The following is a 26938-nucleotide window of genomic DNA, read 5'->3' on the forward strand; positions in this document are numbered from 1 at the left end:
CATTTCTCTCATTTCTCCTTATCTCTTTCTATCCTCTTGTCTCTGTCTTCCATCTCACTGACAGTTTGCTATGCCCTGCACCCCTTAGTTGCTGTTGCTACACCTGTCAATCTTTTCATTCTAGCACGTTGCATATTTTAATTTTAACTGATTACGGAGGCAAATATTTCACTTGCAATGCTTAGTATTAGTTTTGGATAATCGTTGCCTTGGCTAAGGGGTTTTGTAAACTGTCATTTATGTTTGGTTCATTTTTATTTAACTCAGTATTAAAATAAATTGTTATTCGAGATATTAGGCAGATGTCTGGAAATGGTTAGGGAAATCAGCTAATATAAGAGATTTTTAATTTCTCACCTTCATCTTCCTTCCCCCTTATTCTCCACTGAATGGATTTGCTTGTATTTGTTTGTGTGTTTTTTCGTCTTGCTTTTCAGCTGACAAAGCAATGCTTTCATATGTTTTCCAACATTGTTGAGAGTTGGCCACTCAACCTGATGTGATGCTGGAGAAAGAAAATCTGGCCAGTTTAATCCACTGTTGCCGTGACAGCTCACCAATGAAAACAATGCACTTCCACTTCTCCACACCTCCATCACTCGCTCACAATGACACAACCAGGTGGAAAAATACTCTCGCTTCCTCTCTGCCAGTCAGATACAGATGGACTGTTGAGATGAAGATTATATACTCTGTGTGAAACAGACCGGTAATACACTTTTGTGCCCTGAGCATTTTAAAATTGGGATGTTAGATTAGTTTTTATTCATAGTGCAGGCATTATCAGCCAAAACCCGTTCAAAGTTATGTACCGACACCACTTACACTGCAGTGATTCTGCAATGCAACACTGCCTCCAATATTATGTTTACATATTACTAATTACAAATTGCTGCCTGAATTATGTTTAGCGGCAACGGGAGGTAAGACTTTGACATCAAAGACCAAGGTTCACATCCTGCGGGTGGGTGGGTTTAGGCAACAAAAGCACTTTGGTTTAGGTAAAGAAAGAGCATGGTTTTGGTTAAATGTTATCAAAGTAAACACATTGTGTCTGGTGTTTCAACTCTTTACTTAACATAATTTTTCCCTAACCTATAAAGAAAAATGACAATAATGCTTTGTTTGTAGAAGATACTGAATTGCAAGAACACATATTGAAGGATAAACAAATGAAATATGCTGTAAGTGAACATTTTACATATGTTGTTCTGGATGAACTTGGCAGATGTGTTCATTAGAAGCCTTTGTTTGGTATTATGTTTACCTCGTACCTGTTCATTGTTGAAAATTAGTAGCATAGATATGTTTTTATTGTTTTATTTCTAGGTGACAGGGTTGCACACTGCGACAACGAAAGGAAATGAAGGAGACCTACTATGCTTTTCCATATTTTATGACTTATCTACAATATTACAATGTTGGATGTTCATGTTAAACATGGCCAAATCTTCAAATAATAAGGTTAAAGTATTTAAAAGAAATCCCTGTGAGAAGAAATCTCAGATTTCCACCTGTTCTGAACATTCTGTTTTCAACAGCTTATTATTATTATTCCATATATGGTCATTTGCGCCACACAGCTACATTCAGTCTGTCTGTACCGCTCAGCAGCAACCATAGACTGTAGCTAAGAAGTGGACATAGTCATTGTGACGTCACCCGTTGGTTTGTGGACTGCCGTTTTGAAGCCTCGAGTTTGGCCCCTGTTGGCCATTTGATAGAATGCAGGTTAAAGGGACTTCCACATTGGATTCACATCTCTGACTGGAAGCTTCCCGCTTGGCAACAACAACAGCTTGATAACATGCTTTAGGTCTTGGCCAATCAGAAGATCAGCTTTGGGGGGGGGGGGGGGGGGGGGGGGGTCTTAAAGAGACAGGAGCATCCACAGCTTGTTTCAGAGAGAGGCTGAAATGAAGGCCTACATGAAGAGGCAGTATAAGATAGAAAATTATTTCTTTTTTTACTTTGAATCATGCAAAGCTGCCATACAGGAGTCACAGAAGAACAATATAAGTCTCCTTTAAAGCACTTGTCCACTACTGTTAGTCTCAACACAAGCTTCTTAAATCATGTCAAGTGTGCCTGTTTTTCACTTTACATTTTGAGTCAGTAGCATATACTTGGGAGTTTACTTAAAGCATAGGACTGACAGGGTGTGCCATCCATCTTTCTTTCCACTATTTGCAAATTCTTTCATCTTCCTCTCTCTCAAAATACATTAACCGATCTGATAACAATGCCATCTCACCTATTTTCTCACTCTACTAAGCTCACATGCACACATTGTTATTTTTTAATATCCCCACGTCTTTAATAAAAATCAATTTACTTGTTAAGGTCTCGTTGCAGTACGCATCCCCTCAGAAACTCTTTGCGCTGCATTTTAGGGTGTTCTCCTGGGTGCTCCTAATGGAAAATTTCTCAACTGTGGCTGTGCTGCGCATTGCATCGCTGTCAGTTTGAGAAAAATGTTGAGGGCCTGGGGGGAAATAAGCAGTCTCATCTAGTGTCCCACTGAGCAACGTCAACCCAGGCTTCAACCTTCATCTTTGCAGAGGCTCCTCGTCATTTTCTGCAAGAGAAAACAAAAAATGAAATGTTCTTTTTTGTGGTATATCCTATTTGTTACTTAAAGCTAGCTAATAGGATAGTCTTGTTGGTAATGAGGCAGTCCGCACCCATGCAGCTGTGCTTTGTGTGTGAGCCCCAGAAATGACCTGCTCATCAGGTCATTTCAGACAGATTACAGCCTGACAGGGTGAGACTCTGAGTTTTAATAGACTGTTCAAACACACTCGCTATGAACACTTCCTTATTATGAGGGCGAGCATACAACTGAAAAGGTTAATTATCATGAATGCACTCGCTGAGCTCATCTTTCTCTTCACTTTTTAACAGGAAGATCATCGAGGTAAAGATTATCGATGATGAAGAGTATGAGAAGAACAAGGCCTTCGTCATTGAGCTGGGGGAGCCCGTTCTGTTGGAGATAGGGCAGAAACACGGTGAGCAATCTTGTGTTTTAATGTGTGTGTGTGTGTGTGTGTGTGTGTGTGCGTGTGGCTGTTCAGAGAGGCCATCAAGAAGCCAGGAGAGGGACCAGGAACAAGGAAAGTGTGACAGACAGGATCTTTATTTAACCACCACAAGATTCTCAGCCCTCCTGCACACCTGTCTCTTAGCAGCCAAGAATCTCGCCGGTCTCCAACCTATAGACTGTGGTCATTATTGCAAATAATTCTGTAAACTAAGTAGCAAGAAAAGAGCATCTTGAACACAGCTTGCAGTTTGTTCCTGCCTAATGAACTATTTTGATCAAGTTCCTTTCTCAGTGGCAGCTCTGTCTTGCCGTTTCCCACTTTCTGAATCCACAGAGTTAGGCAGAGAGCCCTGAAATCCATGAATCTGAAACATCTAAGCCCTTCAACTTTTTAAGAACATCGGAAGCTTTAGTTGAACTTTTAAAAGGCTCATTACAGCAGGCGGACAGCTAATCTCTGGCAGGTGACTCAAGGCTCAAGAGAACCATGAAGTAGTTCCTGCAGCTTGTTCTGTTCGAATGAATTTCCACAAGACTTAAAGCTTACAAGATGAAAGAAAAGACAAAAGAAACGTGGAGGACCTTTCCTTGTGTCCTTTCAATTTAAAGATACATGTTCATTCTTCCTCTCCCTCACTAATATATTCTTGACTGCAGCACTGTGTGTTTGCATTTTGTGTCATCAACGGGATAACTGACTATACATACAACTAACCACTAACACACTGCTTCTCAACCTTCTCAGTACAGAACCATCTCTCTCTCACTTTGTGGCTTGGCTCTAAATGTCAGTCCACCACTTAGAAATACTGATGGATGGATTACTTCACAGTTTCTACAGAAAAAACTTTCCTATATTTATTTTTGTTATAATTATGCTATGCTTTTATGCTTTTTTACAGAAGCCCTAAGCAACCATCCATTCAAATTTTTTTTTACTCCATTTTCCCGCGATAACGGGCTAATTTTCTCGAGATAACAAACCATAGCTGAATACAGGGGTCAGCAGGTGCTTTTCTTTACAATAATTTCAGATCACTAATCAGTGCCACTGGCTAGCTCAGCTGGTAGAGCACAGGACTTGTAATCCAAGGATTGTGTGTTTGACTCCTGCTCTCAATGATCTTCTTTTGTGTGTTTTTTATTATCTTCTTCAGCAAATTTGCTATGAATAGATTCAGGGGAATCCAATCACACATTTATCGATGGCTGTTTCAAAGGTTTGGAAACAGCCGTCAGGAAATGTGTAACGTTAAATGGATTCCCCTGAATGAGAAGCGCAGGAATTTCCTCTGCCTAGGAATGGAAAAGTCCATTGGTTGATGGATGTGGACCAATCACCGGGATGCACACAGTCCAGCAGCAGTCTCTTCATAAGAACTTTGTTGAAGAGGATTATGTAAAAGATTTATTTTTAAATTTAACACACAATCCTGCAACTATGAGTCTTGCTCTCTACCAACTGGAACAGATGGCCGCTTAGGGTTTCCGTAGTTTTTGAAATTTCTACACTTTAAGTGTATTTTCTTGGGTTTTACACACAACTACAGTGATTGCGTGTTCCGCTCCGAGCGCTGTGAAAACGGTGGTAACCTACACATAATACTGGGCCTGAACACATCCTGTGCAGACACAGAGGGAGCACTGATGCACAGCTGCTGCTGCTCTGCTAGCATACTGCTCACGCTACGCCTCCTGTGTAGACACAGTGACAGACTCTTCCTGGTGCAGTAAGGGTCCACACGCCAGATGTCAGACATGAAGAGCCAACAGCCTGGGGCATGTTTCATTACAGAGGAAATAGAATTGATTTTATAACGCTGTCATAGCAAGTGCACTGACATTTACACACATATGCACACTCAGCCACACACATACTGTATCACATAGAGTACACAGTTCAGTTACAGCAGGTGTACACTAATAACAGCTGACTTAATTAATGACTGTCAATGTGTGAGAAGAGTGAGTGAGGAGACATAAGGATCACTGGAGGGATGCATGGTGGAACATATGGTAATGGAGAGATGGAAAGGTTGTTGATTCGGAGAAAATATAAATTCCCCGTAGGTATTAATATTTGTAATAACATGGGGTGGTTAATAGCTTGGATTTCCCATGTGGCACATCAGTTCACGACTGCTTGCACACGTTCTTAAAATGATAACCCAGCAAAACTATTAGAAAAATTTATGCTGCTCTTGGCAAAATCAGACAAATGAAACACTACATGGTACATGGTTTGAGTTGAAATGCAATGCAAAAGCTGAATGCATAAACAGTACTGATACGAGGTCAGTTTGTAAAACTAAATCTGCAGTTGTGAAAATGGGTAAATGATGCTTTCAGCTTTTTTATCACTGCTCACTTTGCAGCTGAACATTTCAGAAATTTCTCAGACAATTAAATAGTCAGTATGGTCTCTCCAGAACATTCAAGAGATGAATGATGCTCCTTTTTTTATGCATACTCTGTGACTTGGTTTTTGATTTGCACACACACACACACTGGCTATGACATGAGTGACCCCAGAGTGACCTCAATTTTGCAAATGGACATAGGTTAAAGGAGATTTACTAAAAAAGTTTGAAATCTTAAATCCACACAGACTCCACGCTGAATTGTCACGGTTATGGACATGTTATTTTAAGTGAGCAAACCTGATGAGTGGAGGGTCCAGAGATTTTTGAGATGAAATGCAAAGGGCAGTAGTGATTCAACACAATATATTTCACAAGGTGGCACTGAGAGTGGTTTGTAATGGATTTTGGACCCAGGTCCATAGCCAGAATGAAACCTGTATTTGGCTTTTTTTCACTGAGAAGGGCTTTGCCTGCTTCAGTTAGTAAAATCACAAACCAATAGGTTTGCAGATATATATTTGATCATTTCCAGACCCATTTTCAGTGACACATATTATACATTGTTTTTTTTTTTACTAAATGAGGATGGCATCTGTGACTTTTTTCATAAAAAAAACAAGCAGAAACCTACCACACAGGCAGGCCTGCCCACAGAAATGACATCAAAGTAAATGGGCCCTCTGCAAATCTGCTTTGCTCATGTCAACGCATGCTGTGCTCTCTCTCTATCTCCTACACAAACACACGGCCTGCCGCATGCGGTGCACTTTTGATGTTTTGACGTTGTGTACAACAACATTTTGTGTTATTTTAAGTAATGTTGAGTTTTTTGGTTCAAAATTAAATTTGGTTACATTTGGAATAAACATCATTAGTGCTGGACTGCATGGGCCCCCTAGCAGCTGGGCCCTAGAGTGCTTTCCCCTTTTACCCCCCTTCTGGGTGGCCCTGCACACAGGAAATACTGAGGACATACTGAGGCTGTAGCCTAAATTTCACAATAAAAGTTAATGTAGACATGACGGTAGCATGAAACAAACTGAGTACCTATAATTGACCCTTCGCTAAGCCATGCCCCAAATACACAGGTGGCCAATCACAGCGCTTCTTCCTGAGATCGCTTTTTCTAAAAACATTACCAGTAGTTCTCCAGGGAGTGCAGTAATAGACTGTGGCAGCGCCGTGATAAAAGTCCAACAGGTCCGACAGTTTGTTGGACTTAGCAGTAACAGTAACTAAGGCGGGCGTGGCTTAGCGAAGGGTCAGTTAGGTTCCTTAGGGTTTGTACTGTATAACCTCTGCACAGTTACACGTATCCTACTGGCCCACTGAGCCATTCATCTCTGTGGTCTCCTAGGGGACTCCAATGAGAACAAGCCGTTGGTGGGAGCAGAGGAGGAAGAGGTGGCCAAGATGGGCTGTCCCAGTCTGGGCGAACACACACAAGTAGAGGTGGTCATAGAAGAGTCCTACGAGTTCAAGGTAAGTGTGTGTTTGTTTGTGCACATGTTGGCTCCATTAACAGCAATGTGTGCATCATGTAAGTCTTTCATTTTGTATCAGCAGCTATAATTAGTACGATTTTAAATCTTGTTGAAAAAGCTTTTTTGGCAGCCATCATCAAGTCAGCTGCGTTAAGTATCCCCTAAAAAGTAAGCAGACTTAAAATGCTAATTCTATCTAAAGCAATTTAAAGTGAGTGTCAGCTGCCCTGGCCCTGAGGAGGAATGATTCATTTTGTTAGCATGTAATGGACTCTTTAATGAGATGCTTGTCATTTTGAAAGCAGACATGCAAAAGACAACGTAGGATTTATTCAAAGTGAGCTGTCATCTTGTTTCAGTACAAAACAGGCCCTGGCTTAGTCATTTAATAATGTTGTACATTAGAAATGCGTTTGATCAGTTTGTAATTCAGCCATGGGTCATCACAGTTGTTGTTATCTTGAAATTGCAACCAATCATACAGGGTATATTTGTTGCTGATTCCATTCGCTCATTTGTCCATTTGTCATTTTGTATGTGTGCGTGTGCATGTGCAGAGAGCAGTAAATGAGCTTATTTGGTGTTCTGACAAGGTTATCTATCTTTCTCACTCTTTAGTTTGCCTGTGCATGCAATGCTAGTTCTTCTCTTTACTGCTGTCCAATACTGAAATGGTGTAATGGTGTCAGGGTCCAGCATCTATTCTATAAATCTGTCATCCCTTAATTAACACCCCACACTGGAATTCATACATGGTTTCTCTTATTAGGAGTGCTAATATACAGTACTTCTTTTAATGTTGTCTTCAATTTATTCAATTGTAAATCATGCAGGAAACCCTGTCAGCCGAGTTATGAGAATGAGTGATGGTGCTCTATAGCTGCCGAGAGCTGTTTTGCATCAACATCTTCCTCGCTGATTTAAACAGAAGAATTCACCCAGTCTGCCTGCAGGTTTTTCCAAGATTTCACGGGGAGGGTCACAGCCGATTTCAGAGTATTGTATTAATTAGCACATCGTATGTCTTAGATTGTCAGTGTTATAAAATAACTGACTTTTGAAATGTATATTTGCAGTGTGGGAGCTAATTGAGAGGTTTAAAAAAAAAAAAAACATTTTCCCTTTCTGTGTGGCTGAGATTGAATTAGGAACTTGACAGTTGTGTCTTTCCTGTTCTGCCTGGTCTGTATGCACTTGCATGTTTGCTTTTGTGTGTGTGTGTGTGTGTGTGTGTGTGTGTGTGTGTGTGTGTGTACAGAGTACTGTAGATAAGTTGATCAAGAAGACAAACCTGGCCTTGGTGGTGGGAAGCAGCAGCTGGAGGGAGCAGTTTGTCAGTGCTGTTACCGTGAGCGCAGGTAACACAAACATATACAGACACACACACAGGACATAACAGATCATTTTGATTTATGAACAGAGGTTTTGGTTGACATCGTTCTTGACTTAATTTTGAAATGATGGATGATGAAAAAGTCTTGCGTCAGCGTTTTATTTGGAACCTTTCCATGCATTTATGTTTTTATCTATTCCTAGTCTAAGTTGTGCAGGTTTCATTGCCGTTACAGGGAACGGGAAAGTATGCTTTAGTCTTGGTTTAGAGAAACACACTTACTCGACATTTTGGGAAATGTGCTTATTAGCTTTCTTGCCGAGAGTTAAATAAAAAGATCCTCTCTCCACTCTCTTCTCTGTATGCTAAATGTGAAGCTACAGTCAGCCGCCATTTAGCGTAGCTTAGCATAATAACTGGTCGAAAGTTTTTTAAGATACTCCTACTAACATCTCTAAAGCTCACGAACATGTTGTAACATTGTTTAAACTATACTCAATAAAACGGAGTTCTCGCTGTACTATTTTCTGGTAAAAGGCGGAAAGAAATGGCTATAGCACATAACTAAAACCACCATTTGCTATTTGTATGTTTGTATGAACATGCTAATTAGTGAGCTTTAGATGTGTTCACAGGTAAAAGGTTTTTATTCTTAATGCTAAGCTAAGTTAATCACCACTTGGTTCAAGCTCTATAGTTAGTGGATAGCCATTAGCCATGTTGGAATCAAATGTGTTAATGTGTTTATAGTTGTTATCATAGAGGTAGGGGAGACGTGTTATTGTTCTAATATGGTGCACACTTTCAGACAGTCTCTCCTGAAAGGTATTCGTAGTGTTGCACCCAGCTGTAAACATGAAAAGTGTGTACTACTGTGTACAACCATTACAAATAGTGGTATTGTATTAGTGGAAATAAAAAGAGAAAAAATTAAACCCAGCATACTTTCACCAATCACGACGTGAAGTGGGTGTGAATTTTGGACTATTGGTTTAGGAAAGTTACAGAAATGGTTTGGTGTGGGGAGGGGGGTTTCCGAAGCTATTCGACCATCTGACGAGCTACTCTGAAGAAGTATTCTGGCAAATTAACTCTCAACAAGAAGGTGAATAAGCATTCTTTCCTCAAATTGTTAATGCATTAGGATGGATTCTCTGCCTCCTTCCTTTGACTTTGCCAGCATACAAACTGTATCCACTCATCTTTCTCTTTCTCCTTCTTTCAATTGTTTGTCTGCTCTTCTTCTCTTTCTGTCTCTTCCCTCAATGTCTGAATCACCCACTGCACCCAAAGGAGACGACGACGAGGAGGAGAGCGGCGAGGAGCGGCTGCCGTCCTGCTTCGACTACATCATGCACTTCCTCACCGTCTTCTGGAAGGTTCTGTTCGCTTTCGTCCCGCCCACAGAGTACTGGAATGGCTGGGCCTGCTTCATTGTCTCCATATCGCTTATCGGTGTCCTGACGGCAGTCACCGGCGATCTGGCGTCACACTTCGGCTGCACTATAGGACTGAAGGACTCGGTGACAGCTGTGGTGTTTGTGGCGCTGGGAACATCTGTGCCTGGTAAGCGGGAGTGGTTTTAGATGTGTGTAGAGTAACGGAGGCCAATCAGTTTACAATTGTGTCATGATACATACTTTCTCACTGATAATAATAATAATATTCAAGCATTCTTTTGCAACCAGAATAAAAGTCCCTCTCCCAAACAAATCCAGTACTAAACATGAAATGAAATGCATATTTTCCCAAATTTCAGCTATGACAAATAAACAAACACATAAAAGGACAAGGACTGATCCTCTCTCCTCTATCTGATTTCATTTGCTGCCGTCCTCAGTAAGCTGGCTGGAAATCAAAATTGAATTGTAAAATTCCGGCTCCATCACAGCCTTCAGCATCAGCTTGTCTCTTCAGGGCGCACGTTGTCCCAGGGCTTTAATTCAATTCCTTTCTTCATTCCTTCTCGTCAGCCTTTTTATTGTTGCCCCTCTGTATGATTTATATAGCTCCTTTGCTACTCTTCCAAGTGGGAACTTTGATGGCTTGCAGCGAGTTCTGTGGAAAGTCCTTCAGCAGCTATATCATGTTGGTTTGGAAGCTGTCATCATGTATTTGATATCCATTGTCAGTATGTGTTCCCTGTCACAAGACATGATGTTAATTTGTAGGCTTTTCTTGCCTTTTCTTTTTATGTTTACCTGTCCTGGATCTATTTCATTATCCTTTGTTTTATCTTTCTCACTCACGTTCACTGTTTTCTCTCCCTCATTTCTCTGTCTCTATCTGTTCCTCCCTCACACTCTCCTCACTTATCTGTTACGCTTGCTCTTGTGCCCCATTCCGGTCAATTTATTATCCTGACTTTGTGTTACCTCACGCCTCTCTCTCTCTCTCACTCGCTCCCCTTGTTGGATGTTGTGGTTTCACTACTGTATCATCCATCATTCTTGCCCTGTGTGTGCTGTGGTACCCAGGTGTGTGTGGGTGATTGTGGCAATGTGTTTGCTCTGCTGAGGTGATGCAAGTTTGCGTGCAGCAAGTCCCGCAGGTCATTTTAATTTCCACTGGGAGTGTGTGCTCCCTTGTGTCTGTGTATGATTGTGATACACTTTCCTTAACCTTAACCTTAACCTTCTCTCGTGATTCCCACCGTCTGACTTGCACCCTTCTCACTCCTCAAGATTTATAAAAGCATTTCTGCTTTATTACTTCGGAGACACACACGAGGATTACCCAGCCAATTTACACCAGATTTGTTGATTCAGGCAATTAGAGGGCAAATGCTGATCAGAGGCTTGGCTTGAACGCTGTGAACTACTAAATGTTTTTCACAGTTTAAGAGGTTTATGGAGCTTGTTTGTAACAATCTGTGCCATTTAAATAGTATCAGTTGTGCTTGATATACCCTGCAGAGATCACGGATTCTCATTGGTTTAAAGTCTTGACTTTGATTGGTATCATATTCAGGACAGGACAGGACAGGACATGACTGTTAAAGGGTCAGTCCCCTAGAAATTAAACGTTTTTTTTTTTGCAACCACAGCAACCAAGGTATATGAATTTTAAACAGCTTTCTGCTGAAGAAATAGTCCATGTGACAACTGTAGACTTTATATTCGGTGCATTATGCAAAGTAACACAGTTACTGTGTAGTAAGTACCGCTTTATTATACTTCATTATTAAGTCTGACTTTGTATTCATTTTAGGCAGGGTTTTTTTGGTAAGCGTTATGACATCCATCACGCCAAAGACACTTTCAGGCTACTGGAAGCTGTGGTAGCGGTTGCTAGCAGCAGCTAATGTTTTCTGTTATGTTTCTGGCTCTGACCATTGGAGGGCAGTAACACATTATTTACTTAAGGGATTACAACTACTAATCCCCGTAGCGCTCCTTTAATTTGACATAGCTAGTTTGCGGACATAAGCCATAGTTTCATCTGTTACCTGGTTGGTATTTGCTGAAAAAATCTGAGGTGTGTGCAGCTGTTCAGAGGTCTGGAATCAGGCTGCACTGTTTCTGAAAAGACAGATCTTGTTCTATAACATACACTTGCCTTTCTGTGAATTTTATTCAAGTCTTCTGCAGAAGGACTCACAGCATGTACACTCAAATGAGTGAGGAGAGCTGAGTGAGCCTGTTATTTATCCAGCTTCAGGGTCAATCATATCATCCCACAGAGACACATTGTCCCTGAAGTCTGGATAACACAGAGGACAGAGATATTTCAACTGTTACGTTTACACAGATTCAGTGCCACATCACACATGAGTCTCACTGAGTCCAGGATTACATATGTTTGGAGTTCCCATTACACAGGGTAATTCACCACTGGGGTGGGGGGGATTGACAAACTCGGTTAATGTACAGTATATGATGCAGTGGGTTTCTAAATTTGGGTATGAACCTCTTCTGTGTTGACCGTATTAGTTACTACAGTGTGTGTACATGTGTGGAGGCAATAATGTGCAGTTTCATGATTCAAACCCTCAATGTGCTTGTGTGTCAACACACGCAAAATTTTCATTTCTTTTTGTGTGGTTTGTTACCAACAGGATTACAATTCATCTCTCCCAAGAAAGTTTGAAGGATTTATTTCATGTTGGGATATGAATTTCAACTAATCTCGCTGACATTCAAATGAGAATTGAGGCTCATCTCACCAGCCCGTCTAAAAATAGAAATAAGCCGTTGCAGGCGTACAATATTTGGCAGCTGTTTCCCTGGCGTTCCCTGCCAGCCCAGTTGTACAGTCTCTGCGCTTTTCACCCAATTTCTCCTCAAATGTTGAGCGTCACTCACATACACATACAGCATTTTACAGCATTAATTACTGTTCTATCTTAGGTGCCAACCTGCATCGGTGGATTACAGAAAAAAAACATAAACCAAGGGAATGTAACTGAAAGTCTTAACTGTGGCTGTTGCGACTACGGGGCATGCAAACTTTGCACTGTCCACCTTTGATGTAGAGATTTGTGGAATGCAACTCGGGCAAAACATAGATATCATGGCAAGCAACCAAACTCCTTTTCAGATAAACTTAAATTTAACATAAATGCTCGTCAAAATGAAAGTGTCCTCATCCTTGGATTAGCTATTATTGCTAACTAAATAAGAATCTGTTAGATCGAGTAACCAGCTGGCCTGCTAGCTGTTTGGTTTGACAACTAGCAAACTACCTTTGCTAATATCAAACTTTAATAGGCCTAATTATCATTTTATTGTTTTTATGAGAAACATTCTGCTGCCCATGAAGTAGATTCCTATGCAGTTCACTACAACAGCTAATTCAGGGGGCTTATTTCTGTGGTTACTTTCAACTCAGAGCCAAACAATGATTCGTGTAAAATGTGAGTTTTGAAATCTCTGGCTCGCTCTGCTTGCCCCAAAATATGGTTATGCCAGAGTTGTGTTTTCCTGAATTTCTACAATGGAGGTGGTGAGTGCAAGTTTTGCATGAGCCGCCAGTCAGACCCAATGTGTGAATAAGACCCAGGTTGAAAAAATAGAATGTCTCTTTAAGGTGAGAAATGCAGAAGATAGAGCACCTGTGCAGTTTGTTGAATCAGGTTTTAGTACAACTTTATATGGACAAGCAGATTTTCTAACATTTAAACCTATGTTTGGTTGGCACCCCAATTTTTTTGTGATGCCTTTCACAGTTATGTTCCATCTCTTCAAAGTCTCTTCCCCTTGTTTGCTCTCCTTGCTGTTTTCTATCAATTATCAGTTCCTCCAGGATTTTGCGGGGTTTTTTTGTGATTGTTGTGGTCTAAAATGCCGGATTTTAAACCTGCATATTTAACCTGTGGCACAATGATTTTTCTCATCCGATGTCCTCAATGCGTTTCTGCCGTTCTCAGCGTAGGTTTTGCGGTTGCAAAGTGTTTGTCAATGGACGATTTCCTTGTCGACCTATGTATTGTTTATCCCTGCCTGTCTTTCTCTGTCTCTAAGAGTCATCCATTAATTCTGTGTAATAATGTGTAATTCTTTCCACAAATACTGACATCTTTTAGACAAACTGGCCTGTCGATGATGCCAAATACCTTGATTTTTCTACAACTCTGGTTTCATACTCTATGTTACCTTGAGATTGTTTCCTCTGTGGCTTGTGAGAAAGACATTTACAAAAGATTTCGATTTTCCATACTTTTTCATATTGTTGCTTTTCATTATTTGACCTCAGGTTGATGGTTTACTTTTCCTGCCTGGTCTTTATGTTTTCATATTTCCATTGCTGTCCTTGTTTGTGTGATTTAAAAATGCTAAAAGGGTTTTAAACATAAATCATTAACAAATAAGAGTCATTTAAGTGAGTCCCAGAACAAGAACAATTTAAAAATATGACAACGCTTTAAAATTACTGTAAAATTTATGTCTTTCTCATACAGACACATTCGCCAGCAAGGTCGCCGCCATCCAGGACCAGTACGCTGATGCCTCCATAGGGAACGTCACCGGCTCCAATGCTGTCAACGTCTTCCTTGGCATTGGCGTGGCTTGGACCATCGCTGCAGTCGTCTGGCGCTCCAAGGGCAAAGCGTTCAAGGTGGACCCAGGAAACCTGGCCTTCTCCGTCACCCTCTTCACCATCCTGGCCATGGTGTGTGTGATGACACTGCTGTACCGGCGGCGGGCAACGGTGGCTGGCGGAGAGCTGGGCGGGCCGCGGACTTGTAAGCTGCTAACGTCGCTGATGTTCATCTCGCTGTGGCTGCTTTACATCCTGCTGGCTTCACTGGAGGCCTACTGCCATTTACCAGCGTTTTAAATGGAGAGCAGAGGGGAGGGAGAGAGACCCACTGCCAATATGTAGAGAGAGAGAGAGAGAGAGAGAGAGAGAGGGACGGGACAAGGAGAATGGGCCGATTATGATACTTTTTATGGGCTGCAGATGATTAAATTACGTAAAAGTCCAAAACAGTTTTCAGTCTTTCAAACTGATTTTTTCCCCCTTTGTCCACAGTGTGTATTATTATGAAACACTAAAACTCTCCAATTATATCCAAACATTTTACTTTTAGCATTTGCACCTCTTTAAAGAAAGGAGACCCACCATTGATCCAATGCTGAAGAAACTTCTGGGATACATACAGCCTCTGAATTTATAATTAATGAACTTTAAGCAGTAATGAAAATTTGCAATGCAGGTTTTAAAGAGCTATTTTATGTAGTTGCCTCAATCATCCATCATCACCAGTGGACAACACTGTTTAATAGTTAATAAAAGGCTGATAATGTTCAAGTATACTGCCAAGGTAGAGGAGAAGAGCAGAAGTGAGAGCTGCCAATCAGCTGGGCTCAGAAGGTGAAACAAAAGGTGAAGAGGAAGGATAAGGGTGAATGATAGATGTGGAAAACAAAACTAGAGAAACGTCTATGAAGGGACCATTGAAAAGACAACACTGAATAAAGTAAAAGAAGTAGAGTAGATGGGGAAAAAATATTCGACAACTCCTCCTCACGCTCTCTCTCTCTCCCCCTCTATCTTTACTGTATCTCGTGGTCGCGGGAACGGTGGATCCTCCCATTATACCCACTGAACTCAATCTAATACTAACAGTGATTTATTACTTTAAACTCTTCTTCCCCCAACTGTACACAAACAAACATACACACACACACTTTGGGGCCCTCAGGTGAATCTGCAGTGGAGGACCACTCACTATCTTGCGGGCGAACAGGCAATACGAAAACAGAACAAGCTTCTTTTTTTTCTGTCGTGGTCTTTTTTCCTTCTCGTCTTGAATACACTGTGCGAAACAGTCCTTCCATGGTACAACACACACACACACACACACACACACACACAGATACTGTACCCTTCCTTTCCTACAAATACTCTGCAGACTGAACACACTCCTCTGTCCCTCTCTCTTGCCTTACACTTATCTCCCCTGTAGGAATTGTCTCAAAGTTGTGATAATGAAACGCTGTAGTCACCACCAACTACCCTTCTTTTTAAGTGAGCCAATGCCAAGTCTCTCTCCTTTTATGCCACTTAATAGCATCGTTTATCCCATGAAGGAAACGTACCCTGACCTTTTTTTTCTAAACTCTTCAATGGCGTCATGTGTTGATGTTGTTACCGTGCAATTGTAACAAAAAAATAGACATCAAAATATATTATGAAGAGATAGAGATAAAGAAAGTTAAAGCAGGTTGTTTGGAAGATGGGATGTTACATGGAAGATCAAGAAGTTGGATCAGCACCTGGAAGATATTTCAAAAGTGGGATGGAGACACAAAGGAAATGTTTGATAAGCAGAGGGAAGATTATAAATGTCTAGTGTCTGGAGAATCAGGCACAGAACAAGCAAGCAGTCCACCTAGTAAAACTTGTCTTTCTTGCAATGAAGAAGCATTGTGCACTACACATCGCGAGGTACATTGTTTACACTCTCAAGTTGCATTAAATGGCTGGGAAACAAACATGTGAACAAGCAGAGCCAGAGTCCAGCATGAAAGGATGTCACGCCAAGAGACATCAATGAACAAGACAAAGGTAGGACCAATCAAAAGGCTGGCTGTGACCTCGACAACAGCTAAGAAGATGATAGCAATGACAGTGTTGTTGACGACAAATCAAAACTATGACCATACCCAGTGTTTCTAATTGTACATGATAATATAAGAAACTTTTCTTGATGTGTGTGAGAAAACACTGATATTTAATGTATGTGAAGTCACCCTCTTTGTAAGGGAAACCCTGGTGGAGGAAAGGAAAGATCCATTCTTTTTCCCTCTGAAACGCAGTTCAAGGACACATTTTAAGCCGGTCCATCACATGGGGGGGGGGGCTACAAAATGGTGAATACAAAACCAGAGATGACTCACAGACAGAGAGAAGAAACAAATGCTCTGAGGGAAATGTACGGCAGCTCTGAAATATCACGTGTCTGTTCTGCAGCAGATGTAATGTTGGGAAATTTCTTTGTACACAAATCACAAGTCTCTGTTATCCAAAGATTTAATAGAAGAACAGTCGCAGATCACCATTCATTTTCAAGCCTTGCAGCCATTGTAGTCCCACAAGCTGCCGGGTCTAGTTAACAAGACTGGTAAAAATTTAATCACTACAGATAAATGTGCATAACCATTGGTATTATTTATGGGTATGAGCCTGTATCGAAAGCTGTGCTATTTACTTTGTTTTTGTGAAACGTTTGTTGATTTAGGCATGGTGTGTTTGAAAGTACGATATCGGAATAGCTTAAAATGCCACATATTCTATGAAATCAACCATTTTGTTGTTGTTTATCTGTATGAGAAAGTGTCAAATCCAGATTTATATTATGTCTGTGTTAATACCCCTGCCCTGCCCAGGGGCTGGACAGAAGGGATGGCATATGGCTTGTCAGTGCAAGTGATTGTTAAATGCAATCCGCTTGTTAACAACAGCATAGAAGGAAAACCTCTGCAACCATTTCCCCCTCAACTGCCCAAAATCCTGTTTGTAAGCTAAAAATCCTGAGAGGAAACAATAATTTGGCTTTTTGTCATACCCCTTGTTCACTAAGAGAAAAATGGGACTGAAAACAACAACTTACTTGCCCACCATCCGCCTTATTAAATACGGTCAAATTATCCGCTGCCTCCAGGCCAATGTAAATGCAGGCCACACACAGCCAGCTCAGTCATGCAGGCTGAACAGACACGAGCTTGTCCGAGGCAGCCTTTGCTAAGGTCAGTGCTTGTATAAATGGAAGATAAGTGGTGATTTGGAGCAGAGTGGCATTGATTTGCTTGGGTGAAAATGCCTGTATGTGTTCCCCCTTCCCTCAAATGTGACATTTTAAATGCCACACCAGTTCCCTGCACTTTCTGACAGTTGTAAAGGAAAAGAGAAGGTGAAATATTTCAAACTTTCATTGTAGAAAAGCAGTGAAAGCAGAGGTGAAAGCTTCTCTGATTCCTTAAACTCCTTTAGAGTTACTCTTATCAGCTGATTTCAGACAAGCTCAGCTGAGATTCATTGATAGAGTTTGGCCACCTACCATGATGCTCTTGCTCTATTTAAAAAGGGATATTTCTTGGCTGAAAATATTTAATTTTGCTGTCTAGAAATTAGACACAATGGCATGCCCAGAGCATGCCCAGCATGTTAGGTGCTTGCTGGGCTGTAGTCAAGATTTTAGAGGCACTAAGGTCATGAGTCCCTCCAAACGCAAGCCTCCTCCACAGAAAAGTTTGTCAAACCCCCAAAAGAAAGGTTTGGACACATAACTGAATAAATAGAGAAATGAGAAGAGACTCCACTTAGGCATAGCGGCTAATGCTAATATGCTAACAATACTATAATGCTAACATGCTGAGGTTTAGCAGGTAAAATATTTAGTACTATTTACACCTGAGGCTCACGAGAATGTCATTTGTTTTGAAGTCATTTTGTCATAAACCAAAGTACTGAACTCATTGAAATGTTTACCTGAAAGTGATTACAAGTCAGCATGAATGCCTGTACTAAATTTCAAGGCAGTTCATCCAATATTTGTCTAGACAGTTCACTCCAGATCAAAAATTTCAAACTCATGGCGGCACTAGATGGAAAAGATAGACGATCACCAAAGTCAAAAGGATTCATCCTCTTGGTAACGTGAATGTCTGTCCAATAGCTGTGGAGATACAGTATGTCTGTCTTGAAAGGGGTGGACCGAACAGCCAACATTGTCATCGTTAGAGCCACAACGCTAATATAGCTAAAAACACTGGAATCAGACCGCAGAGTACCCACCATGAATGCTTTTCTATTCTAGGTTGTGTATTAAAATCTCTAAAATTCCCTGAAAAAATACAAAGGATATGACCTCAGTGTCCTCGGTCGTAGCTAAAGCCCCGGATGCTCGTTGACATGGTGTTTTAATCTGTCTAATCATCCACCCAAAACTGTCTGACTTACCATCCAGATCATTTCATTGTCTCCATTTCCTTAGTCATTTCTGTAGTGCGCACTGTATCTTACAATGTAGGAGTGAACCCACCGTGACGGAGGTCATCAGCCAGTTGCCAGTTTGGACGTGACTGGCACGTCGGCATGGCTCCTGGCGACGCTGATGTCTGTTTCTCAATGACTTAAGCTTCTGTAACAGTTGCCAGTTTAAGAATGAGTGGGCAGGATAATAGTGCTGCTGACGCCACAGGAACACAAGAATACTGGTACCGATTTAGAAATGTAGGCTTTTTAAAGGTTGATAATCCTTGCTGGAGGATGGCTGAGAATGTGTGTGTGTGTGTGTGTGCTTTCTAAGTGAGTGAAAAAATGCAACCATATTTTTAGTCTCTTGCCTGTTGCTTAGCGACCATCTATCTGCAAGCTGTTGTCTTCTTGACTGTTGCTGATGTGTGTGAGACGTTGTGTTTGTGAGATTTGTGAGTGTGAGACGTGTGTGTGTGAGAGAGACGATGTGTGTATGAGATGTTATGTGTGTGTGTGACATTCTCTGATGTTTCTCACGTTGTCTGCTTGCCCTTCTTCTAGTGAATGTGATAATATAGTTTCTCATTCACAATTTTTTTTCTCTGCGAGTGGATTTTAACGCATTTTATTCAGATGGGTTTTTTTAAACAAATGTGTTTATTTTACATTATGTTCCTTGTGCCTCCTACTTGTTTGCATTGTGTGTAGATCTTTATGCCTTTGTGTGAGCATGTTTGTGCGTGTCGTCTGGTGTTGTAATCTCCTTATTAAGGGTTCGCCCTGTGTGTCCCCAGGCTGCAGCCCATACACTAGATTAATAAATTAGAATGACAATCTGACCCACAGAATCAATGTCTGGAAATTGGAATCCCTCCATATTGTTGATTGTACCTTGGACTCTCCCTCGCCAGGTGTGTGTGTGTTTGTACCTGTCAAATAAGATTAGATATATAATAGATCTGGCTGTCGATCAAGACGAGGAAATAGATGGTGGCACTTTGCCTGAAGAAGTGTGGTGCGTACAGTATGTGAGTAACAGTCATACTGTTTCTGACTTCACATCCACATCCTCTGATTGGCAGATGGCCAAGTGCGGACATAAGGTGTTTTATTTATACGCATGTGCTGGACATGCATTAACACAGAAGAGCAATATCAATCCCATACACACACACACATACTTGTTACAGTCTATTAATAAGATGTGTGACAAAAACTAGACAAATTTCCCAGTAATGTTACATTTTAACTTGGAAGAGTTGAAAATGACTACAGTGGTGGCCTGAGATGAAAACTGAAATTTATTTATTTCCTCCAATTACCTCTGTAAGGTACATGGTGGCTAGGTTTATTGGCTGTGCATATTTGTGTGTGTGTGTGTATACAAACATCTCTATCTGTATCTGAGTTTGAAATATAACGATTATTTCTTTGTTTGTAAGTATTTGTATTCCGGTAAAGCTGAAGGCTCAACCAAGCCCCTCAACGTACCTTAAACCTACCATACACCAAAACTTATTTTTAATTATTTGTGTTTTTCATGTTTAATTTTTTTCAGTTAACTGATTCATCTTTTAAAGACATCTTATCGGTGCCAGTATCTAGTCTCAGCTCTAGCAATTTAATTTAGTCAAATAATACCCTCTATGTTTTTAATTGCTGAATGTCACTCCCCTCAATTTGCTAAAAGCCCAAATTTCCAGAAAAAATGGACATGGCTTCCATGTCCTCATTGTTAGCTACAGCCTGATGACTCATCCCCACACAGTGATAAGGTATTCTTCAATGCTGTTGTATGCTTTGATAAATGTAAAGATGTAATGTAAAGGATTTGGTTTCTCAATACAAAAATAACACTGAAGAGGTTGGTAAAGAGCCAGTCTTTACATGAAACACGTGATTTGTACTGCGACACATTTCAGTTTTGTAAATCTAAAACGTGTGTGTGTGTGTGTGTGTGTGTGTGTGTGTGAGTTAATCAGCCACTATTTATTCATCAGTGTTTCTTTATTTTGTATCTTGTTTTCTCTCTCTCTCTACTGTTAGCCACTCTATTGCTGTCTACCTTATAAATATTTATATATTTTATCACTTTATACTCTTCATTTTATTAATTCATTTAATTAATGAGTTTAATTAATTCATTAATTCATTTTATTATCATGCAGCCCTATTTATGAGGTCACAAAGTGCTTTTGATATAAACATCTGGTATTTTGATTTTTCCATAAATTTTATTATTTTATTATTATATTATTGTACTTGCTACATTTGTTTCCATTGTTCCGTGTTGTTTCAGTGATTTGTTTCGTAAAAAAGAGCCTCATAAAAAAAGCAGAACAGCAAGTTAGTATAGTAACACATTACACTGAGTGTGCTCTTCTCCTTTTTATTGTGTGTGTGTGTGTGTGTGTGTGTGTGTGTGCGTGTGTGCGTGTGTGCGTGTGTGGATGTGTGTATTTCTTATTATCATTCCGTCCATGAGTGCGTCAATGCATGATTAAAATCATTCTGAATACAGTGTTGATGTTGGAAATGTCGTAGTAAAGAGTAAAGTATTTTTAAAAGCTGAAAATGACATGACATGAAAAACAATGTAGATGTTTACAAAGACCAAACTTTTCTTTTCTCTGTCTTTTTTTTCTTCTCAAAGATGAAATAAAACTTGACTGGCAAATGAAGCAATGCAGAAGAGTGTCTTTTCTACTGATGCTGAGAAAGTCTTAACTCAATTAAGGTTGAGGATATGTTTCAAAATTACAAAACTAATTTCACTAAATGCTTAGCAATTAGCAAATGGACCGCAGTATGTAATCATGTTTGGATTGAGTCAGCTGAGGAATTAGCCTCTGCCCTGCTTTACATTTGCATTTGCAAGCTAAAGTTAAAGTAACTCATCAACTACTTATTGCTAACTAACTGGTGACTGGAAAGACACGTCAGATATCTGTAACCTTAAAGGATAGGTTCACTTTTTCTCCCTTTTTCTTTTTTCTTTTTTACATTGCAACAGTTTGTGGTCGTTCTTAAATCACCTCCAATGTAACTGACAAATTCCACCGTCCTTGTTCTAAATGGCAAATTCACTGTATTTAGATAGCACTTCACACAAGGTGATGTCTGATATTCAGGAGCAATTTGGATGTCAGTATCATGCTCAACAACACTTCAACAAGTGGACAAGAAGCACCGTCTACAGCTGCTCCCTCATTATTTGCAAAAAAGGAAATGAGGCATTGATATGTTCAGCTGGAGCTAATAACAGGCCTCAGTAGCCTGAACTGGTCAGATCAATTTGGTGTTTCTTTTTAGCACAAAATTCCCTATTGGTGTTACCCTCCATCACAGCTCAGCAAGGAAACACTGTTAGGAGACATAAAAAAGGGAAGTTCACACTAAAACTAAAATAAATTTAGAACATACCCCCTTGATTTGTCTAACTCTGACAGCTGGAGCCTCATATAGTTTTAAGTATAACATTATTATATATAGTTTAATTTTAGGATGCATAGAACCTCTATATCTGAATACAAGACTAAGAGCCTACAGGCACGCCGATCCTTTGAGCTAAAAGCTTTGAGAGGGGGGGCCTTAAAGAGAGAGAAGTATCTAGCACTTGTTTCAGACAGAGGCTGAAATGAACACCAACATTAAGGGCCATTATAAGACAGAATTTATTTTTGTTTTTTAACTTTGAATCATGCAAAGCTGCCATACAGGAGTCACAGAACAACAATATACGATGAGCAGTATAATAGGTCTCCTTTAAGCAGGTTCACTGTGCAACTGATTTTTTTAGCTTCGTCCCTTAAAAGATATTTATCATATTATGTTGGCTTGTTATAAAAATTTACCACTTGACATAATAAAGAGGTCACACGGCACAATAAAGGACACCGTCAACACAGAGATGATCGCTTACTGTGTAATAACAAGCTTAATTTAATCTACTATAATTCTCTAAGTCATTTCCACTTCAAATACACAAAACAAATGCTCATATTTTCCTGTGTGTGCCTGTCACAGTCCAATAATTAGAAATTATCTGAAGAAATTATCAAATGAAATATCCTAGGAATAAGAAAATATTTGGCAAAACAGAACATTCTGATGCCTGCCTCTGTTAGATCTTTGTTGTCAGCATCGATCAAAAGTTGTGACACAAAGATGACACATGCATGATTAGAGGAGCCTGTCACGAACAGGACTGAATTCTACTTCGCTTTTCAATCTTAACATGGTGACGTTGCCAGTCGTGTGAACACTTGAATTAACAAGATAATGAGCAGAGACCAAAGAAAGTTTGGAAAACTACACAAAAAAACAGTTTTAAACAAAAGTTTACCCTAAATAGCACTTTTTATTCTCAGTATTATTCTTGGGCATGTTTCTGAGGGGAGTTTACTTGACAACAATAATAATTTGTTCTGATTTGTTCAGCATAGGCCTAATTCAATGTGTTCACAACTGTGCAAACATCAACTCCTGGACCAATTCATTCATTTTTGTTCCATTTGGTGCTGTTTGACCTGGAAATGACTTGACTCAATGTGTTTCAATATGAATACGTTTCATGCATAAAGGTCAGTTTACTTGTCAGGAGGAATACAACTCAGTCTGTGAGAAAAAGTTATATAACATATTCTCAAGGGAGCTTTCTAAAGTCAGACAACCCAACCCTGATGATGTCACAGTTATGTGATAGTGGGGATATCTTATAAACTGGTAACAAGGAGTTTGAAAGATGCAGGCATTTACCAGTTACCAAAATTATGCTTTTGGTTGCACTATGGGAAATGTAAGATCCAGTTTTTTTGGAGCTTGAAGTCAGGATATCATGGTCTCTGCTGCTTTGATCTCTGGATTCAAATTGCCAAATACCTGCAAAACTAATGTAATATCCATCTGAGTGCATTTAGCTTTGGGTTACTACATTTGTGTAGGTCTGTGCAAAAGAAAGTTTTTTTTTTCCTGTCAAGAAAAAGACAGTCATGTCATGCTTGTATTGATCCAGTGTGTGGCTCATAAATAACACTGCTGACATTAATCTCTACCCAATTTCCAGTTTCTTTAATGGGCATATTTAAATGGAGGCATTTACTGTAAATGACAATGTTCTGTGTAGTCTGTAATGCATCATTTATCTGTTGATTGAAAGAAAGAGGACACCCATGCAAAAGCTTTGTCCCATCATGCTGCTCCTGCTGGGGTCAGGCCTTTAATTAACATTGAAAATATTGATTTCCCAATCAAAATGAGAATGGCAATGAGAAGGCCCTTTGGTGTAACAAGTCACTGAAATGCACTATGGTAAGAGTGTATGTCCTCTTCCAAATATTCACCAAGGACCCGTTTCAGCTGAGGCTTGTTTGAACATCTGAATGGTCACACCAAGGGGATGTAACATGCTGTATCAACAGTGTTACGCTGGGACAAATTTCACGGCTGTCTAAACAGGGGATTAGTCAGATTTCCAAGCATTTTATATCTGGTGAAACAGCATGAAAAGGTCAATTCAGTATCCCAAAGGGCTTGAATCATTTGGGCCTGCTGAAATCGAGAAAACACTGAGGCTATTAAATAGCTTTGTGATTGCGGTGGGAAAGGGTCTGACCTGACCTGACCAATCAAAAGATCACTGGTTCTGTATTGTAGCTAATGTCAGTCTTTCAGGAAGATGTTACAGTAAACTGCGTTTAACTCTTGATTACAATCGCTCACAAAATGCAAATAGATCTCAAAGAGATATGTGAAAATCCTTTTTACTCTTGTAAAGCAATGTACCGATTGGCTGCTGTACATTCATACCGATTTCTCTTTTTCTTTAAAGCTGAACTAATCAATCTTCTCATATTAACAATGTGAAATGGGTCACTCATTGTGACTAACCTACAGAGAATAATCTCCCAACTCTGCAGTTCCCCTGAAAACTGACAACATGGCCTCACAGCTCTACAAGCATAATAAGTTCCTCGCCTCTATAAGCTCATTGCCGCAACTTTACTATTTTGGTTCCGTCTCACCACTGTCATCAACGTAGTTTCCAGCAGCAGGCAGCTGTTTTCCATAAAAAGCTGTAATAAACAAACTGGTTTGTATTCTTCCTGCATACAATGTTAGCTACTAGCTTAGAGGAACATTTAGCACCCAACAGCCAGATATTACCCTCAGGCATTGGAGAGTGGAGGGTGAATATTCTCAAGTCACCTAAAACACAAATTAAAGCTAATGTTGCTCCGTGTCAGCTAGATGTGTAAATAGGCAATAACATCAAGTCCAGATGTCTTCTTAAGAGATGTCTTCTGTGGAGATTCCTCCACAGAAGGCTGAAGTCTTTTCAAAACCTTTTTGAAATCAGAATGGAAATGACATGTATAAAAATGGACATAAAGCTGAATTTTAGTTTTCAAAGCAGTGCAATACTAATCTTGGATTATTTGCATTTTTGAATTAAGTAGATGCACATATACTAATCTGTGTCTGTTGTCATGCAGAGCTCCTATTGCAGAGTTATTTGGGACAGAAATAACACCAAAACATGTGGCTTAAATAAAATGTTATCATGTCACATTTAACATTAAACCTGCACACCATGTAAACCCCAAGGGATTGGCTTCTGTGAAGTGCTTGCTGGGTAGGACGAGGTCAGTCTGCAAACTCTCCTTGTTTGTGCGTTACTTATTAATTTTGTGAAACTGACTAAACGGCCTCACAGTTAATTATCTCAGTATTCACCTCTGTTTTCTTTTCTCTGTTATCTAACCTGGCAACATGACCAAGAACACCATCATATTTATAGCACTGGCCGGGGGGAGGGTGGTTGTTCGAGATTAGACACTCATGCAAACACACAAACAGACACACACACCTGGGACCTGACCAGCACAACTGCTGTGTGGGCCAATAAACAGCGCTACTGTGGTTGCCTCATGTGATCTAAGGCACTTTGGGAATAGCAGATAAGGGAGGGAGGGTGCGTTCTCTTGCTCTGTCCAGGTGTGTGTCTCTGTTCATTACATTCACTTTTTAAGACTGACCTAATTAAGGAAGAACAAACCCAAACTTTAACTTAGAAGTTTGAAGCAGTTGATGTTTTGCATATTTTCACTCATGCATTTTTGCCCTTTTCTCGTTCTTCTCTGTCAGTTTCTGAACAACGAAGTGGCAGCTGTTATTCCCACAGCAACCCCGCGGTAACCACGACGGCGAGACACGTCGCCATCCTCTGCTGGAGGAGAACGAGACAAAGAGACAAAGAGTAAACACAACAGTCCTGAGGGAGCGATGGAGGAGTGGAGGACGAACAACAAGAAGGAAGATGCAGACAGAGACAAAAAGAGACAGACAGGAAAAAAGATGGAGAGCTAGAAAGTGTGTGAGGAGGAAAGACAGGCAGAGAGAGGAGGAGGAGTATGAATGTGACCAGAATCTGAGACAAACAGACACAGGGAGAAAGCGATAAACTAATTGAGGCATGAGAGAGGAGCGATGGAGACACAGACTTATATCCTGGGGGATGAGGAAGAAGACAGGAAGTGACACGCTACATTGATTGTCTCCCCTCTCCTGGGTCCAAATGTTTGCCTCCACGCATAAACTGATTTTGACACAATTTAGCTGGTTAATTGGCTCTGCAGTTTTTACAAACAACTTCGTATTAGTATTCCCCGAACAAAATGTTGTTTCTCACCAACAGAGGAAAGCATCAAGTTCTGTTTCCATCGTTTACAGACATGAAATGAAACAGAGAGAGCAGCGTTACAATGTGTTTCATGGAATAGGAGGAGACAAGTATGGGATTTCAACAAAGTACTTTTACAATATATGAATTGTGTTTTCTCAGTATCATAAAACATATGCACTTCTGAAGCAAAAAAGATTTTTGTTGATGATAAATGAAGCTTGCTATAAATGTACTGTCTATGTCAGAGACTTCATTCAAAATTACAGCAAATAAAATAATTTAAAAGACAACATTTGAGATGCTGAAAGAAATTACATTTAGCTGACGCTTTTATCCAAAGGGACTTACACAATTGCTATACATGTCAGAGGTGGCACGCCTCTTTAGCAACGAGGTGTTAAGGGTCTTCCTCAGGGACACAATGGTGGATGGATCACAGTGGGGGATTGAACCCGGGTCTCTTACACAAAAGGCATAGTCTTATCCATTGCGCCACTGCCATAACAAATAAATAACATTTCAAAATCTCAAAAGCAGGTGTATGTATAATGTAGCTCAGACAGTTGATTAAAATCATGTACTACACCAACCTTGTAAGCTAAC

The 26938-nt window shown here is 40.2% G+C and overlaps 1 protein-coding gene across 1 annotated transcript; it reads left to right on the forward strand.

Annotated features, from left to right (window-relative positions):
- Nucleotides 1-903: 903 nt before the first annotated feature.
- On the forward strand, nt 904-21332 carry LOC119911903 (sodium/calcium exchanger 1-like). Its single transcript, XM_038730884.1, has 7 exons — nt 904-923; nt 2905-3011; nt 6767-6891; nt 7451-7486; nt 8152-8251; nt 9520-9792; nt 14126-21332. The coding sequence occupies exons 1-7, from the start codon at nt 904-906 to the stop codon at nt 14503-14505; spliced, it is 1041 nt and encodes a 346-aa protein (XP_038586812.1). The 3' UTR covers nt 14506-21332.
- Nucleotides 21333-26938: the final 5606 nt, after the last annotated feature.

The sequence above is a fragment of the Micropterus salmoides genome, unplaced genomic scaffold, assembly GCF_014851395.1.
Source record: "Micropterus salmoides isolate LMB-PRFRI ecotype aquatic unplaced genomic scaffold, ASM1485139v1 Ms_hic_scaffold_2, whole genome shotgun sequence".
In the NCBI taxonomy this organism is placed as follows: domain Eukaryota; kingdom Metazoa; phylum Chordata; class Actinopteri; order Centrarchiformes; family Centrarchidae; genus Micropterus; species Micropterus salmoides.

Bases quoted from the DNA above. Each gene is read 5' to 3' on its own strand.
- LOC119911903 (XM_038730884.1), top strand. From the start codon at position 904: ATGTTTAGCGGCAACGGGAG. The intron at 3,012-6,766 runs GTGAGCAATCTT...GTGGTCTCCTAG, and splicing joins GGAGATAGGGCAGAAACACG to GGGACTCCAATGAGAACAAG. The intron at 7,487-8,151 runs GTTATCTATCTT...GTGTGTGTACAG, and splicing joins TTATTTGGTGTTCTGACAAG to AGTACTGTAGATAAGTTGAT.